Source organism: Telmatherina bonti, assembly GCF_933228915.1.
Source record: "Telmatherina bonti genome assembly, chromosome: 8".
In the NCBI taxonomy this organism is placed as follows: Eukaryota; Metazoa; Chordata; class Actinopteri; order Atheriniformes; family Telmatherinidae; genus Telmatherina; species Telmatherina bonti.
This window is the reverse complement of record NC_136626.1, coordinates 8,641,598-8,660,211: the sequence shown is the minus strand read 5'-3', so window position 1 is coordinate 8,660,211 and position 18,614 is coordinate 8,641,598. Positions and strand designations below refer to the sequence as shown.

Here is an 18,614-nt window from a genome sequence, read left to right as displayed (position 1 = left end):
AGAGGTTTTCCCTTCCGTTTATTAAAATGATGTACATACTTTAAATAAATTTGAGAAAATCGTGCTTTTTCCACCATTTAATCAGCTTTGTCGAGTTTGTTAGTAAAATTAATGTTTTGGGGTTTTTTTTTGTTTGATGGCTGCATGTGATGCGCGCGAGCTTGCAGTGAGTTTTCCAGACATGCCTGGACAAGCCTCAGTCTGATCTTCAATCAAAAAGTGGAGAAATTTAGTTGTCAGTCCTGCTGCCATGCATGCAATTTCTTCATCAGGCTTGCATGACTTTGTAGTAATACAAATCAAATTTTTAAAATAAAAAAAAAAAATTTTTTTTTTTACATCATCAAACGTCATAACATGACATCACAGTGGTGTCTAATGTCGCCACCTATTGGCATTCATTCAATGGTGGTAATTTAGAAACACCCCCCCTTCTACCCCAAAATGAAACAGTTTAAATACATGCATATCTTTTAATATGAGGACAAGGCATGACATTATTTACTTTAAAAAACAAAAGTTTAATCAATTACACAAATATTTTTCCTTTTTTCGTGTGGGGAAAACTGATTTTATCCTTGAAATCTGTCTTTCAGTTTATTCAAGTTACTTCTTTTAGCTATGAGTTTTATTTACTTAAAATATATATAATTAAAGATAAGTTTTACCATTCTCCCAATTTGCCCACCATTGCTCCCACTGCTTCTGCCTGTACTTCTCTTATTGTATCCTCTTCTTTGTGCGATTTTATTCCAACAAGGTTCATCCATTTCAAATAACAGCAAAGTTTTATTTAAATGTCACATCAGAAACCATCTTCACTGGGTGTATTGTAAGTAAGAACTGTACGAACCAGTAACATTGCATAACCTGGTGCAGCTCCTTAAAAGTAGATCATGTGGATTTAATTTTTTTTGTTTGTTGTTGTTGTTTTTAATGGGAGAAATAATTCTAGAATCAATTAGAAGATGCTTTTATCAAAATGTATGAGTAAGAATGACACAAGCACAAAATCAAACCGCAGAGGACATCATGGGAAGGCGCTGGTAGATTGCTAGAGTCCAGTTGGACACAGTTTTTTTTTTTTTTTTTCTTCCACCCCACAATATGTTAAAATATAAAGAATTAATACTGTAAGGTTTGTTGCAAAGAACTGGGCTAAGTTCTCCAACTTTCCTACAAATATAACTGAACTAAGTGTGGAAGAGCTGAGTCTTCAGCTTGCTCTTAAAAGTAAACAAGGACTCTGCAGAGCGGACAGAGTTTTTCGAGGTCATTCCACCACTGTGGCACTACAGCGGAAAAGAGTCTGGCTAGTAATTTGGTCCCGCACAGTGGTGGTAACATGAGGTGTCTTTTACTGGTGGAACAGAGCTCTCCAGAGGGAGTGTAGGTCTGGATTAAGTAGCGAAGGTAGACAGGAGCCGTTTGAATGATTGTTTCGTAAACCAGAAGCAAAGCTTTGAATTTGATGCGTGCTGCGACTGGAAGCCAGTGCAGTCTGATTAGCAGCGGAGTGACATGAGACCGTTTGGGTTGGTTGAAAACCGACGCGCTGCGGCATTCTGTATCATCTGTAGAGGTTTTACAGAGCATGCAGGCAGACCTGCCAGTAGGGAATTGCAGTAATGGATGCGTGAGATAACCAGAGCCAGAACCAAAAGCTGTGTTGTATGTTCTGTCAGGTACGTCTGATTCTCTTGATGATGTAGAGAGCAATTGGGTAGATACGGGCAACCGAGGCAACATGGAGCTTAAAGGTCAACTGGTCATCCACCATGACACTTTACCAATATTTATCCTAAAACTAAAGTATTGCTTGGTGAGCAGAGTTCTTTTTGGCACATAAACTAGATTATTCTGAGTAAAGCTAATGCACTGCATAATCTTGTTACTTTCAGTCTGTGTTTTCAGATGAATATTAAAATCCTCATGAAAGTTTTCTGCTTTGTTTTCTGATCCAGACATGGCCCACCTGTTTGTGCACTGCTTGCACGTCGTGCTGACTGTGTGCATGCTGGCCTGTCCTGCAGTCAGTGGGCTGTTTGAGTGGTTGAGACAGACGCAGCCGCCTGCAGCAGCAGCTCCTTCACCGGAACCAGCAGCCCCGGCACATCTTGCAAAGGATGCTCGGTTTGAGATGGCAACATCAGATGAGAAGTTTCTGGCTGAGGCAAAGCAGCTCGAGCTCAGCCCGTTAGACAGCTGCCATTACAGGGTAAACATGAGCATCTGGGTCTTTTCTCATCTGTAACAATCTTGATACCTACATGTTTGACTAAACTTTTTATTTCAGTGCTAAATGAGCTATTTGTAGCTGCTATAGACAATAGTTGTACCCCCCCTCTCCCCTGCACACACCTGTATGTGCCTTTTTATAGGTAATTGCTCGGTTAAAGTCGAGCTGCGACAGCCTTTCTGAGGAAAACCTTGCAAAGCTTGGAGTGGTGTTGTTTAACTGCCAGGCAGAGATTGAGGGGCGCCAGACCTTCACATGTACCGAGGAAATGGTAAAATACAGAATTATGTTTGTGGGAAAAAAATCACTTTTGGTGTTTTTGAAGTTATGTAAATCCCCTTTTTTTTTTTTTTGTTTCAGACCATCAAAGAGTGCACATCTGACATGGATTCAGACACATGGAACGCCTACCACATAGTAAGCAACAGAGCGCGCTCCGTTTGCTACGCAACTCGCCAGCAGCTGTTCCGGCGTCGGGCGGAGCACACTGTCAATGCCCTCATCTCCACGGCAACCAGTCAGCTAGATGCAATGAAAGACCTGAGGGTAGAGTTGGCTTTTTGTTGCCTTCCTTGACTCCCCACAGCTTAAATCCAAACCAGATCCTGCTCAGGCTCATCCAGCTGCTCGGATTGTGCTGCGGTTTTAACCAGGAAGGCCAGCTGGAGTTGAAGGAACTGACTGCTGCTTCGCTGGACAAGCTGCTGGAGGGCCACAGCACCCTGCAGGTTCAGCAGGGGAAGCTGCATGAGGGCCAAGAGCAAATGGAAAGCTCTCTACGGGAGAATCTGGAGCGCCTGGGTCAGGAAAAAGCCCTCATCGCCTCTGGACAGGAACTGGTTGCCCAGCTCATCCAGGGCATCACCAGGAGAATGGGTGAGAGCCTCCATACTCCTGTCAGTCTCTTTTATATCCTTATGAAAAATATACAAATGTATTATGTTCAGTTTTCTTTCCTGAGCAGTGACCTGGTCATAGCTGTATGCATACAATCTGGAAATGCATTTATTAGTTAATATTACCCTAAAAGAACAGCTTCACATCAACGGCTACATCACAGAACAACCAAACGTAACCTGAACAGTTTGCTTTTTTATAAACAGACTGAGGAAATGTTAACTAGAGGCGGAAAGATCATGAACATTCCTGGCAGCAACACATAGGTCTTCTGGATTGTATTTTCTTGCTCCTTTTTGTTCAGTTTTGTTTTGTAATTGTTACTGAAAAAGATGGAATAATTTATTTTTTTTATTTTTTTTTATTTTAACCTTTTATGTGTCTTTGACTTTCATATAAAACTAATTTGTAGCACAAAATGAACAATCATCCATCTATTTAATCCACTTATCCAGGGTCAGGTTGGGGAGACATTCCCCTCCTCTGTTTAATAAACGATAACACATATCTGAAACAGATTCTTACTCTGATGTCCCGACTGCAGTGTGACTGAAGGCCAGGTCCGCACAGAGACATCTGAGCTGATCATTTGGCTGTTTGATCCACATGGAAGCTGTGCTTTGGGAGCCTAAAAACACAAGAGCTCTCCATCATTTCATTCATGAGACGTATCGGTGCAGATGATTTACACTTATTTTAAAAAAGAAAAGGAAAGTAAGGCTATATTTTGGGTTTTATCAAAGGAAAGGAGTCATCCTGTGAACAAAGCATTGTTTTAACACGGGGTGGGTGGGGGTCCACAGCTTTCTGGTAGTTGCACTAAGGGGGTCCTCAGAGAAAATGGATTGGGAAGTACTGTAAAGATGTGCAAAGGGTCATAGTGGTGAGGGGGCTTTTAAAGGAAACAATTAAAGAACTATTTTTAGAACACCAGCAGATCTCAGGAAGCTCATTTGTGTTTACTCCTGAATGTAAAGCAGAAAGTTCTGACAGGTTGGCGGCCCCTCCTTTTCTGATAACATTTAATGGCTCATCCCACCATGTTAGAAGCGCAATGATGATGTTCCTGAGAAGAACATGGACAATTAGCCTTAATTTGACATTAAAATGCATCACCAGCTGTTGTGTTTTTCAGAGAATGTGAGTGAACATCTGCAGATCCAAAGCTCAGCTGTACAAGACGGCCACAAGACGATTGTTAACGACCTGACAGATGTGCGACACCAGGCTCAGGACATCTACCAAAAAATCGGTGAGTGTTTACTTCCCATCTGTAATTCATGCAATTCCTCTTTCACCAAGAGTTTTTTGTTTTGTTTTGTTTTTCTGTATGTAAACAGACCACAGCATGTCGGAGTTTCAGCTGTACCAGGACCAGACCTCGCAGTACTACACTGACCTGATGAACAAACTGGAGCGCATGAACAACACGCTGGGATCCATGCTGCACTACCTGGATAACATGCAGGGCCGGATAGAGCAGAGGCTTCACATGATCCAGGGCTACCTGGGCTGGGCAGGTGAGACATGAGGCCTACGGTGGAGCATTCACATGTTTGCAGGTTTTTCCTTCAGCTAAAAAGTCGACGTTTTGCAGAAGTAAATGCTTTAAAGCTGCAGAATCTTTTCATAATCTTGTCTGGGAACCATTTCTGATTGATTCCTTCTGGTTCTACTTACAGGTTTGAGTCTGACAGCCATGTGGACATGCATCGCCCACATATGCTACTTTGTGTTGTGCGCAGTCCTGCTGACATTCCTGCGTTGTCCGGGTTTCTCTCGAGCCATGCTTCTGCTCACAGTTCCCCTGAACGCAGTGGCTGAGGTCAACCAGCAGCCGGCGCTGGATCTCAGCAGCCTCAGTCTGCTGCTGCTCACTTTGTCTTTTGGTAGAAACATCTAGCAGCTCATGTTTCCAGTGTCCACATGCACTTTTCACAAGATCTGTTTACATCTGCAGGGCACTGGTTTGTGAGTCGGTTGTGGGCGTTGCAGGTCAGAGGAGAGAAGGTTGTGCTGCTGCCTCTCGCACCGTGCAGCGTTGTGGAGCCACAGAAGGAGTCGATGTTTCCAAGCCGCTCATATCCAACATCCTCTACACCACAGAAGTGAGTCTCCTAAGTGCTTCATAACTGGCTTTTGTTAATCAATTATGTCTTTTATTAAAAAAAAAAAAAAAAAAAAAGAGTTTGAAAAGTCCAAGGCTTGTTAAGAGACAGAAAAGCAGAAAACATGGAGTCAGATGCTGAATTAGACTAAAAATACAAAATAATAGAGATGAACAAATGACATGAAATTGACTCAACAGTTCTAGTTTTCCTGCAAATGACATCTTTGTCTTTTTAAGTCCAGTTTATTTTTCCATAAACACTCTTTGATATTTATTGGGACAATCGAATCAAAAAATTGAATAGCTGGATTTTTTTGCTTCACAATTTAAATTTTTTTTTCTTTTAAATAAAAATAATCCATTAAAAAAATTGTCATTTTTATTGTGTTTACTGATCTTTTTACTTCTTGGGCATTATAGCAGCAGAATGATGGTCTGGTTACTGTGTTGTTTTTTCCTGATTGAAATTCAGAAAAATGAAGAGCAAAAAAAAAAAAAAGTTTTATACTTTTTTGTCCTCCTCTGTCCACATTTTTTATATTTTTTATATAATATATATATATATATATATATAAATAAAATATGCTTTCCTAGTTTTGTCCTTTTATTCTGTTTTTTTTTTTTTTTTTTTTAAAAGAGACGAGGACGACATCAAACAGCCGGACTTGATGAAGCAGGACAGCTTTATATCAGGTAAGATTTGCATCCTGTACTTTATTCATACATTAATGGAAACCATTTCACATTTCCTCCTGTTTTTATTTTTACACAGGTGACCTCTGCATATCAGCAGTATCTCCTCCTCACAGGAAACCAGAGCTGGAGTCCAGGTTTATGCCTCTAACTGGTGAACTAAATCACTCAACTCCCAGACTTGTTCCACAGATGGTTCTTTCTGGGGTGAGAAAACCAGCTTTTTTTTACCTTTTTTTTTATTAGCATTTGAGTGCTCTCAAGGAATACAAATCAAAACTGCCAAAAAAGATGATACATAAAATATCTAATAAAAAAGATTGGCTGAAGCAAACCTGTTTTATGCCAACCCTCATTATGAAACCTCAGCAAGCAACTCAAGTGTGTTTTGAAAGGACAAATCAATGCACAATAAGTTTAGTGACACTAACCCAAACACAGCAAAACTCAGTATAAACTGTGGAGTTCCCCCAGGCTGCATCTTGGGGCCACTGCTGTTTAGCATCCACATGCTTCCATTCGCTGAAGATATTAAAAAAAAACAAAACATGTTACTACAGTGATGATGATGATGAAGCACAAATCTACATAACCATCACACCAGCAGACCATAGTCTGATCCAAACTCTGATCAAATGCATCAATTAAATTAAAGACTGGATGTGTTAGAACCTCTTTCAAGTCTGAAACCAGTCAGGAACCAGCTTCAGACAGAGAGAGTATAAATTGACAAAGCCAGAAAAATCCACCTAATGATGGACTCAGACCTAAATTTTGGCATCTCATTAAGACAGCTGTGAAGTCACCTTTTATCACCTAAAGAACACATTTTTCAGAATCTTCTGGTTTCTTGTGAACCAACCATCTCTTAGGTCATCAGGAACAGCTCTGCTTTGTGTTGCCAGAGTCAAAACCAAACATGGAGAGGCAGCGTTCAGTTTTCACCCCTCACTTGTGGGAAACAAAAACTCCCAGAAAACTGCAGGTCTGCTGAGACTCAGCTGTGTTAAAACAAGATTAAAAACTTGATTTGTCACCATTTTGTTAAAGTAACTTTTTGATTACTCAGCCATTTTTATTCAAAGCATTTTTATTCCCTCTTAATGTAATTACTTGTTTTAAAAGAACACCTTTTTTGTTCTCTAAACCTTGCTGCAACACTTGTCTTGTACATTAACTGTGCTGTACAAATAAACCTGCCTTACCATAACTAGTTCTTAATATTATGTATTTTTCTAATACTTTATTTTCAAACATATTGTCCAATGAGGGAAATGAAGCAAATCTTTTAAAATCATTGTCACAACTATTTTACAGATTTACACCAAACAAACGCATGTCTTTAATCTAAATGTCCTTTTTTATATGCAAAAGGAAATAAATGCATTTAGCTCTTTGTATTTTCAGGCTTTGATTGACGACATCCCCCCAAAGAACCTGGGCCGTGTTTTTGATGCACCCAATGACACGCAGGAATTTGGAAATGACTCTAGAAGTGCAAGTCCCACACCGTCGCGGGTCAGCACCAGGTACGTTTTCCTTCCCACTGTCGCCAGTGTGCTTGCTCAGGATGGGAGATTGAGTTGGACCCAACCCAATCTGTTGGTTTCCTTATATAGGCTATTATGAATTGGCTTTCATTGTTTTTGGGTTTTTTTCTCTGCAAAGCGTCTTGACATGGCATTGCCGTGATTTGACGCTATATAAATAAAGTTGAATTGAACTGAACCTTGGAGAAAAATGGAGCTCCTCTTTGAAAGAATGAATCCTGTCTTTGCTGTTGCAGCTCTCTGTCTTGCCGTCAGCTGTGCAACGGGATCACAAAAACGGGGAAGACCTGCAAGAAGAGAGCCATTCCAGGACAGGAGTACTGCAGGGTCCATGAGGGGGGGCACAGCTCTTATGTTCAGTCCTGAAGTGTTTTAATTTCTTAAGCTTTAAAAATGTTTTTGCAGAGACAATTAAACATTTTGTGTTTTTATCTGTTCATTTTTAAATAAATTTTTCTCTTGAGCTGTTCTGCGTATTTAAGTCTCAGCCTCAAACATGATTTCAACTTAAAACAAGACTCATTAAGAGGATATCAGATATAAAAGGTTTTATTTTGTCAATATAAAAAGCTCCAAACCACCAGTGTATGTAACTGTTCATAAATAATGTACATGTACAATACTCACAAAAAGATCTGCATGTTGTACTATAACGTTTCCATGTGAAATTAAACTTTCTAAATATTTGAATGCATGTGGACAAATGTTCAGTGTTTAAGTTCTTATTGCACAGCATGCTGACACCAAATGTCTGAAACGATGAATGAACCAAATACTCTGCTTCAATGGAAACTTTAATGTAAATAGTCCTATTCAAAAATGTGTCAAAAATGACATGTTTGACACATTTTTAGTTGCACTCTTCACACAACTGAATGCCCCTCATTCACAATGGTGATACATTAGCCTTTCAGTTTCTGAAAATCTTAGCCAAAATTTATATTTTGTTACCTTTTTGTGAGTAGTGTAAGTAATTTAAATGTACAAATCCTAAACCTTTCACAGGAAAGGCTTGCTGGAACACAAAGTTGTGCCACCACCTTAATTTTAAGACAAATGGTTATTAGTTTAATGATTTAAGTTAAAAAAAAAAAAAAAACATAAGCACAATGCCTTCGTTTGTTTACCCCTTTAACCAAAAGAGAAATGTCAGCAATGATCCAAACTAAAATATAGTGCAACGGTTTAATTCGACCACTGAGTGACCATGAGGATCAAACTGGCATCTTTCATTATCAACATTCTGCCGGTGGAGACGAACCTCCGATTGTCTTCCAGACCCTCCACCTGCAGGAACCTTTAACTTCTAACCGAATTGGACGGACAGGTTTGATTCATTTGCTGCTTTACTTCCGTGCCGTGTCATAGTTGGCAACAAACCAATCACAAGTTTCTTTTAAAGCTGCAAGTGAGAACAAGAGAGTCAGTGAAAACAAACCAACTTGTGTGATTAATGTAGGCATGCATGCACACACAGCTCACCCCACCTTGTTTGAAGGGTGTGAATGTGAAGTCTGGCAGGTAGCGGCGCAGCTTTGCATTGCTGGCTGTTTTCTTGAACTGGCCATCTGCTTTACTGGTGTCATACTGGATATCAAAGACTCAAGAAAAAAGTCTGTCAAACTTTGAAAATGAGCAAAATATTACTCTTCAGCAGTCTCAATATAAGAGATGTTTTTCATGCTAGCAGACACAAAGTTCAGAAAACTGAACTAGTAAACAAACACGCATTGTCACATTTATACTAAAAGAGAAATAAAGCAACAATTAGCTTTAAAAAGCTGAGGTAATCTATCCTGGATCCTTTCCTAATGTACAAAAAATTTAATTTAACATTCTGAAAGAAATGCATTAAAGTTTAGACAAAAAAATTCACCTTATAATGTAGAGGTTGTGCGCTGTATTTGCTATATATGTTGAATGTATTTTGCGTGATTACAACTAAATTGAAAATGTGCAAACAGACATAAGGTGCAACAAAAGTACAAAATATCAAAAGTATAAAGGTCTAAAAAACAGAGGTAAAATAAATATAAAACATATAAAAATGTAGAATTTCGTGGTAATAAATAAGAAGAGTGAAAGAACATACAGAACATTCAGCCAACCAGATATTGCATCTGGTGGAGTTTGCACCGTAATGAGCTCTGAGTTCTTGACTGCTGGATATTCATGCAGCGTTTAACGCCTTGATGAAATAAAGGCCATTTCTGAGTCTGTTTGTACTTGTTTTTAGCGTCCTGTAGCGTGATATAGATACTGTATTTCTCTTCTATATATTTATGCAAGTCAGGATGTGTTTCCATTCCATAGTTTTTTTAAATTTTTTAAACACTGTTTTTCGTACCCCAGGAAGAATCGCTGCAGTGTTTCTGCAGCTAAAGGGAATCTAGATGAATAGACATAAACACCTGCATCATTCAAAGGATACAACTACTTCTCCTTTAAAGTTGAGTGATTCCACAACTGTGTCTGCTGCTTCTTTGATGGACACTTCATCTTCCTCACCAACTGGAACCAAATGACACAGCATCATCATTAAACCTGACTTTAAACCACTAAAAACTCGATATTCAGTGCATGACGACTCACCAGACAGAATGATTGGATCAACCTCAGGATACTCCCTCAGGACCCAGAGGAAGAGACGAGCCAAGTCCAAAGAGTAGATGAACTGCCGTCTGGGAGTGCCAGACCCCCAAACCGTGAGCGGTTTCCCCTCCTCTGACCAACAAAACAATATGCAACTTCACAAGAGTCAATCATTTGGATAAATACCTGATCACGAGTCACAACTATATACGCCACTGAGATGCATCAGTCCAGTAAACCACAGATTTAAAATGCTTTATAAAAGCTTTTTTCCCTTTAATCTTCAGGTAACATTGTTTTTTTATATATACTTTTAATATGTCTGTCAAGAAAAAAGTCCCAGTTGTCATTTAAATAAATGACACGTAATTATTCATTCTTTTTTAACCTGATAAAAGCTGAGCCATGTGAGGATTCTGAGAGACTTACTTTGAGCAATGTATGCTTTATGAATGAGCCCTGGCAGCACGTGGCCGTCCTCTATGCTGAAGTTGTCATGAGGACCGAAAACATTCGTGGGAATAACAGCTGTGTAGCAACGTCCGTGCTGCTGGAAATAAGCCCTGTAAAACAAGGAAAATCTGCTGAACTCGTGAACAAAATGACAGTTATATTTATCCGTTTATGTAACATGGCAACATACCTGTTGTGAACATCAATCATCCTTTTTGCGTAGGCATAACCGAAGTTGGACTCATGAGGTGGACCGTTGTGGATCTAATGCAGAGACGGTTAAGAAAAGTAAAATCACTGCATATGAATTCACGGATTCATGCCGACAGCATGAAGCAGAGCACAGACGTATGTTTTACCATGGTCTCATCGATGGGATACGTTGTTTTATCAGGAAAGATGCAGGTGGATAAACAGGACACGACCTTGACTGTGCCCACTTCATGTGCTGCCTGCAGCACGTTATCATTGATGTAGATGTTGTTCCTCTGGAGAAGACAGGAACATCAGCAGCATCATAAGAACAAATCTTAACTCTGGACTCACACATTCTCTGTTTATGATCAGCAGAGACAATGCAGGAGGAGCATCTTCATACCCAAAAGTCCAGGTTGTACTTCATATTTTTAAAAAGTCCTCCCACCATAGCAGCCAGATGGATGACATGGGTCGGCCGATGTTTCTCAAACACAGCCCGTGTCTCCTCCATGTTCCTGAGGAGGGAAAAACATCACATTTGCACATCAAATGCTCAAACGTGCCAACATTTTTATGTAATACTGTTAAGAGAAGGTTGGTTCTCACATGAGATTGGCATCTTTGGAGGACAGAAATATCCATTCTTCTCCCTCCTTGGCTTTCTTCTCCTCCTTGACTACATGCTGTATGGCCCTTCCCACCAAACCAGACCCTCCTGTCACTAAAACCTTCATTGGAGCAGCACAGTCACCCTGGCGGTTCATCTAAAAACACAAAAAGACACATAACATACGACTTGTAAGCATAATGCAACACAACAGCATGACTATGTAGGAAATTAAGAAATGATCTCATTATGCATTTACAAGGGGTGTGACAATATGCTTTTGTCCCAATCCGATTCAATTCCAATTTTTTTGGGTGCTGATTCAATTTAAATTGCAATTCTCACAATTCTCCGATATTTCTGATTTTTGTAGATTAAAAACAAAGAAAATGTATAAAACTTTTTTTTGTATGTCATTTTTTTTCATTTCAATGAGGAAAAAACAACGCAGTAACCAGACCATCATTCTGCTGCTATAACGCAAGAAGACACGTCAAAAGATCAATAAAAAAAACAATAAAAATTGTTTTCATTTTATTTATTTGAAAATTGTAAATTGTGAAGAAAAAAATCCCAATTTCCGATTTTTCGATTCGATTTTCCCAACCCTAGCATTTACTAAAACTATTAAACTGTCTGAAAGGAGTCATGAGACATATACATTCCAGTGAGACACATTTACAGTGGAAAACAGTGCAAAAAACCAAAACAAAAAAAGGAAAAGAAAATTTCACATTATTAAACAAAAAGCATTTCTCCAATTTTCAGAATAAACAAACATTTAAAGCATGAAAATGATCAGTTCTTTTATTATTATGTTCTTCATTTTGGACCCCATTCATACCACAGGAAAAAAATAACCTCAAATTCAGATATCATACAAAGAAAGAAAAGTATCCAGTATCAAGTAACCAAACACTGGAAGCCAAAACAAAGAAATAAAAACATTAATAGATGTAAACTGAATATAAACACAAAATGAATATACAGATTTAAGCCTAAATGGCAAAAAGACAAAACATTAAAACATGAAATGACCTTAATCATTATTGGACAACCACTAGTATGAAATATTATGACTTACAGACCATCAGGTCCTGATAGTTTACTCTGGCTGTGTTTAAAGGTGGGTGTAGCAGCTTTCTGTTTACTTTTCAGGTGAATGCCACGTCATTCAGCATCTCAGGTAAGTGAAAAGGTATTTCTACAAGCTATAAAACTTATAAAAGTCTAGATTTTCAAGTTACAAGCCCATTTCAAGTCTTCTAACTTGCTATTACCACCCACACTACTCACAACCATGAGCAGGTTCATGCTTTTAATGGAAAAAGATCAGTAAAAACAGTCTGTCGACCTTCCCTCATGAGCCAAAGTTTGCTCCTGCTAGCAGGTATACGCTGTCAAATTAACTTTTATCGGCGAATTTTACGTTAATAAGGCTGGAAAAATACATAAATATAAATCAAATCACATGTAGTTTAGCTTCCCCACGTGTAATGCCACAATCTGCGCTTCCAGAGAGTTAAATTATCATTTAAAGCAGCAGTTTCTTACTGGCGTTCCTCTTTAAGCAGCGTTCAGACCGGAAGTGATTAGCCGACGTCAAGAAGAAATGCTGAACGTGAAACTCAATTTCCGGTAATGCGTTTTCAAAATAAACTTTGGTTTATGTTTAACTTTTTATATACGGTCTGGTTTAACTTCGCGTTAGCCCAAATTTTTTTGATTAGTCCTGTGTTTTTCAACCTTTTTTGAGGCAAGGCACACTTTTTTTCATTAAAAAAAAAACCACAAGGCACACCACAAAAAAATGTCTTTTTTTTTCTTTTTAAAGTCCACATTAACAATACAAAGTCCATCTTGTCAAAGCCTCTTGAATAGAAATCAGTTAAACACAAGAAGGATTTTTTTTTTTTATCTTGACTGATAATCTCTCAATAGTGTACCACGGCACAGTGGTTGAAAAACACTGGATTAGTCAATGTTACCTTTAATTTTCTCGCCCCATCAACTGCCTGTATGGTTGATTTTTGTTGTTAAGACGGTTTACATTTTTACATTTATGAAGTGAGTGTAAACGTCATAAAACCAGCAGATGTTTTTAATGTGCAATCAAACGAACAGCAGTGATAAAATCTTGGGTTTAGGGTTAAAGTGATTTTTGTGCAGCAGTGATTAAAACCACACAATGCATGATAACCCTTCATAAAACAATGTTGCTAGAAATATCATTGGCTTGTTTTTACAAAATTTTGCTTCAGTTTTATATTATATGAGTACTTGTAACAGTCAGTTCATTATTTTCTCAAATCTAAAGATTTTTTAAAGGCCCCCACAAAAAATAAATAAAAAGGAAAATAAAATCTAATCACAACTATGGTTCTCTTTCTGATGAAAGACAAAAATTATAATTTTATAATAAACTTGAAATGCCTAAATTAACAACTATTGATTTTTACGCCATCCAGTGGACACAAGAAGAAATGCAGCAGCTGTCAGTTCAACTTGGGCAAAGTCGTTGAGTAAACAACCTCAGTTTCCATTCATTTAGCTGCTTATCATTTGGAAGTAATGTTTCCTCCTGTTTAATTATGTTAGCTGAATGCTGCAAGAGAGCTTTGCATTTTTCCGTATTAGTTTAGGTATTTCACAAAGTATTTAAAACATGAAAAGAATACTAATGAAAAACAGAATGAAACACGTTGAAAGTATTTTAAATCACTGTAATATTTGTATTTTCTCTGGAATATGACATTCTTTTAGTCAATATTAACACAAAGACCCAAATATTAACTCAATCAAAACTCAGGAAACGTTTCAGTGTTTATTGGAATAGTAGTCAGTATTATATCAGTGCATGAGCAGTCAAAGATACAGAGCTTTTTTTAATTAACATGGCATAACAGGGACGAAAGGCTTTATTTATTCACGCATTGTTTAGGATTATTTCCTAATTTAATGTTATTTCAATTGGTTTGTCATCTTCCTCTCTGGTTCCTTCTACTGAGGAGAAGAGAACCTGCCGAGGAAGAGGATGGACTTGGTCTTATTGTGCCTGATGAAGAAGAGGAAGGGGTGATCTGCAGTGAAGTGCTCCTCCCTCAACATGCAGAAAGCTACCATGCCAGCTGTGGCTGCAGCTGCTTCTGTGCCCTCTTCATTCACCTCCACAAAGGCCTTATGGGCCACAGTAGACAAGAAGAGTCCCCCCTCGCCATTCATTCCGGACAGATTAGCCTTGGCTGCACTAAACACGTCCGCCATGCCCATCTGAACCAGAGGCTCGTTCAGCTCATAGTCTTCCTCCAGCTTGAACTTTGGCAGATGGACCAAGACTTCTGACTGGGTGTCCATGTTATCTCTGGTGGTCCATTCATTCACCCTCTCCTGCGTCAGCTCCATCTCCAGCTGCAACAAAGAACACAGTGATCCTCTTGCTCATATTTATAAATAAGAAACTCTGAAGCAGCTCTTCTGGAATCATCTACAGAATAAATAAATAAATAAATAATACTCCTTAGAGGAGGCACACCTTCAGCAGAGGGTCAGAGCCGTCTGTGGACTCCTCAGGCAGCAGGACGAACATGCTGAGCTCATCATCCACGTACGGCAGCTCCAGGATCTGCAAACCGTGCTCAGGGATGTAGTTGTAAGGCAGCTTCTTCATCTGGTACATCATCTGGACTGTCTTTGTCTCGTTCTGACAGAGAAGAAACAGAATATTAGGGTGACTGGATTTGTATTTAAGTTGATGAACTTCTGTCTGGGCTTCTCCTACGTCAGTATCAGTTCTCACCTGGTTGACTTTAAAGTTCATCTCTTTGGTGTTTGCTGCATCAAAACGGTTCATCCAGTTTCCCTTGAAGTAAATCGCATTGACCAGAGCCAATCTGGTCATTGCATTGACTGTTCCTGGCTTTAGCAGGTCTTTGATCTTATCTGAAAGGAGACCCACAGATACTTATCCATAATCCAGAAGGGCCGTCGGACAAATTAGCTGTGATTCTCTGATTGACAAATTAAGATGCATGTTCTAACTTTCTGTCTGCTGCTCCACCCAGGTATTGATCTCAGCTCTGCAGGCCTCTGGAGCGCCGATAAAATCAACTGCCTTCAAGTCTGCCTGGTAGTATTTCAGTGTGGCTTCCAGGAATTTCTGCAGCGAGCAGATAACAGCTCAAGCAATCAGTCTTAGCACACATGAATCCAGTCAGGATATTTGATAAGCAATGTGAAAACATACAGGGAGAAACTTGGCAGTGTTTTCTCCGTAAAGACGGTTGGCTAGTTTCAGGATGTATGATGCAGACGGTGAGTTGATGTCGCCGTTGAGAGTTTGGAAATTTGCATGGATGTCTTCACTTGATTTGAAGGAGAGGGCCTGAAGTGAAAGTGAAAGGTTATAATGAAAGGAAAATAATTAAATATTCCCCCAAAAAACACATAATCTTTCTGTATTTTGAGTACTCAATGTGATCATCTGATTATAAACTGAGGAGCTGGCACATCTCCAACCTGGAGGCTATTAATCACAATAAGAGATGAACAAAACAGCAACATTTTCTGGATTTGAACTTTTCAAGGTCAGCTTGTTTCATGAAGTGAAACTCTTCATCCAGCTTTTATCAGGTTCCGCTTTAGAGCAAACAATACATATCTTGTTCCAGGAGTGTTTAATGAGTTCAAAGTACAAATGACCCTACATGTAGTCAGCACTCCTCCCTAGACACACCTTTCAGTTTATGCCTAGATACACACCTGAATGAGACAACTGTCTGATGTCACTATGCGTTTTAAAGCAGTGGTTCACAAACATATTTAACCACAACCGAGTGATTAATTGTGTGATATATTAAATGGGTCATTTTGCAGACATTTTCTAAATATAAGGCAGGCAAACTGTCAGAATCTTCGTAACTAAGGAAGATAAAGTAGTTCTTGGTGGATTTGGTTCACCAATGCCCAAAAACAGCCAATACTACATTTTTATATGGAAAGTTGAACAACTTTGTTGTCTATACGTTAATGTGAAACAAAATTAAGGTGCTGTTTTCATGAGCATAACTCTGCATCAGTGGTATAATTTTGACAGCCCCAGTTAAAATCCCAAATTCATTCGATAAATGTATTCATTCATTCATTCATTCATTCATTAACTGCTTAGTCCAATTCAGAGTCATGGGAAAGCTGGAGCCTATCCCAGCAATCATCAGACAAGGGTACAACCTGGACAGGTCACCATTCCATCACAGGTCAAACATAGAGAGACAAGCAACCATTAAAATAAATAAATAAAATAAATAAATAAATACATTTAAAAAAAAAAAAAAAAAAAAAAAAAAATTATATACATACATACATACATACATACATATATATATGCCTGGTGAACCCTCTAAAACAGACCTCTTCAAATGGCGGCCCGCGGGCCACAACTTCTATGTGGTCCATCTTATGTAAAAGAATAAAGTTATTAATCAAGAACCTTTAGTCATTCCTACGCTAATTAAGTAGCTTACAATCCTACAGTTATGCAGACCATGAATGCAACACTTGGTTGGCTAGCAACATTAACCCCACCACATGTTGTGTTTTGAAGTTGTAAGAATAGCGCTAGCAAGCATGTTTGCACCAAAATGCAAAATGGACAACTAAAACAGCGTATTTAAGCCCGCCTGGACTGATAATTTTTTGTTTATTTTGCCATCATATTCGAGTGCCAAACCGATGAGTTTTACATTCAATGAGTGTGTGGCGCTGTTTAAAGATTATAATGTGAGGAAGCACCAGATCAAGAAGTGTAGTTCGATGTGACCTTTTTACTTTAAAAATTAAGGGGAAAAAAAAGCTCTGACTGGAATCTTCATTATTTTATTTTGTGCATTTGCCCTCGTCATGTGGGACTGAATTTAAAATAGAAAAACTAATAAACTACTTATTTTTCAAAATGTAAATGTGTCTTATTTTTATTTCATTTTAACTATTTATTTCCCCTTACTTTATTTAGCGACTGATCTTTTTTTTTTTCCTCGACAATCTGGCCCACCTGAATATCTAATTGAGTAGACCTGCTCTAAAATAATCTCGCGACCCCCATCGGGGTCGCAACCCACAGTATGAGAAGCGCTGTTTTATATTTTTGATCATAAGGTCAGGCAGGTAAGGACCTGAGGAGATGAAGTGATATGTGACTGTGTGCTGACCTCTGCCATCTGAGCAGCAGTGTCTCCTTTAGCTCCCAGGTAGACCATCGCCAGGGCTGAGCTGATGCTTAATGGAGACACGAAGATGTTCCCAGAAGGATCTGCTCGGCTCAAAGTGCGGAACAACTCCAAGGCGAACTCCGTGTTTGAGCTGCTGATGGCTGCCATGTCTGATGATGTGCAGTTTTTCTGCTCATGTGGGAGAAAAACATTTCCGGCATGCTGAATTAGAAAACCATAACATAATACTATGACACAAAGGAGAATCTAATCATTGTCAGCAGAAACAAGGACAGAAAGCACGTGGATCAGTCTCAGTATGCTGTAAACCCTGCGTGGCACCTGAATCCACGGGATATTTCAGTGAAACTTTCCAACACGACGCGCGTGCTGCTCGTCTCCACGAAAGCAATGTTTACTGGATGTCTTGACCAACCTGATCCTCTGCTTGAAAAACAATCTGCTCGCACAAAACCAGCGTGTAGGAAACTGAAACCAAAAGGCAGAAAGAGGCAGAGATCCCTGTGAAGACTGCGCGTGTTTCCCCTGCCAGACCACCGCCGCGCATTGAAGCTCGCAGTCTGAACACTGTGGGTTGACTGGAGTCCAGTTTGTGGGTGGAACGCGTGACTGGGCGATAAGTCACCCACAGGGACAAAACATCAGGCTTTTCACTGAGGAAAGAAAAAATGCAACCGGTTTAGCTGTTGGAGCTGTTTGCAGAGCTTGAATTGTTGCTGCGTCACAGCAAACTCTGCTTTATGTCTTTTTCATTTGATTTTTCCTCCAATTAAATAGTCTGATTTTGTTTTGTTTTTTTTGCTGACTAATGCCAGCTCAGGTACCGCTTCAGATGGCTTTAGTCTGGGCTTAACCCCCCAAGTCATCACAATGTCCCCACATTTAATTCCCTGCCCTCATGAGCATGTTGGAAGTGTAAAACCTTTCCCCAACCTCCATCCTGCTGGTACATCTTTCCCTGCTGCAACATGCCTGATTCAAATGAAATGGATCTCCAACAAGCTGTGCATGCATCTGCACAAATGCATGAATGAAAAGTGTGCTGAAGCAG

General features: G+C 39.2%; 3 protein-coding genes across 3 annotated transcripts; 1 reads left to right on the top strand and 2 right to left on the bottom strand.

Moving 5' to 3' along the window:
• Nucleotides 1-1,966: 1,966 nt before the first annotated feature.
• Nucleotides 1,967-7,855, top strand: bmb (brambleberry; the record flags this gene model as incomplete). The annotated part of the gene is made up of 12 exons (XM_079245182.1): nucleotides 1,967-2,218; nucleotides 2,382-2,510; nucleotides 2,600-2,785; nucleotides 2,893-3,115; nucleotides 4,272-4,388; nucleotides 4,477-4,656; nucleotides 4,819-5,025; nucleotides 5,097-5,244; nucleotides 5,884-5,939; nucleotides 6,019-6,146; nucleotides 7,347-7,468; nucleotides 7,726-7,855. 12 exons carry the CDS (start codon nucleotides 1,967-1,969, stop codon nucleotides 7,853-7,855), a joined length of 1,878 nt encoding a protein of 625 aa, XP_079101308.1.
• A 223-nt stretch (nucleotides 7,856-8,078) lies between these two features.
• Nucleotides 8,079-12,920, bottom strand: LOC306759188 (GDP-L-fucose synthase-like). Its single transcript, XM_079244736.1, has 10 exons — nucleotides 12,894-12,920; nucleotides 11,339-11,496; nucleotides 11,133-11,247; nucleotides 10,894-11,022; nucleotides 10,725-10,798; nucleotides 10,511-10,644; nucleotides 10,082-10,213; nucleotides 9,921-10,000; nucleotides 8,977-9,076; nucleotides 8,079-8,891 (listed from the first exon to the last, which is right to left on the bottom strand). The coding sequence occupies exons 2-10, from the start codon at nucleotides 11,494-11,496 to the stop codon at nucleotides 8,836-8,838; spliced, it is 978 nt and encodes a 325-aa protein (XP_079100862.1). The 5' UTR covers nucleotides 12,894-12,920; the 3' UTR covers nucleotides 8,079-8,835.
• Nucleotides 12,921-14,183: 1,263 nt separating this feature from the next.
• On the bottom strand, nucleotides 14,184-18,096 carry serpinb1 (serpin peptidase inhibitor, clade B (ovalbumin), member 1). Its single transcript, XM_079244509.1, has 7 exons — nucleotides 17,979-18,096; nucleotides 17,543-17,731; nucleotides 15,583-15,720; nucleotides 15,378-15,495; nucleotides 15,136-15,278; nucleotides 14,872-15,039; nucleotides 14,184-14,747 (listed from the first exon to the last, which is right to left on the bottom strand). Exons 2-7 carry the CDS (start codon nucleotides 17,708-17,710, stop codon nucleotides 14,340-14,342), a joined length of 1,143 nt encoding a protein of 380 aa, XP_079100635.1. The 5' UTR covers nucleotides 17,711-17,731; nucleotides 17,979-18,096; the 3' UTR covers nucleotides 14,184-14,339.
• Between the last annotated feature and the right edge of the window lie 518 nt (nucleotides 18,097-18,614).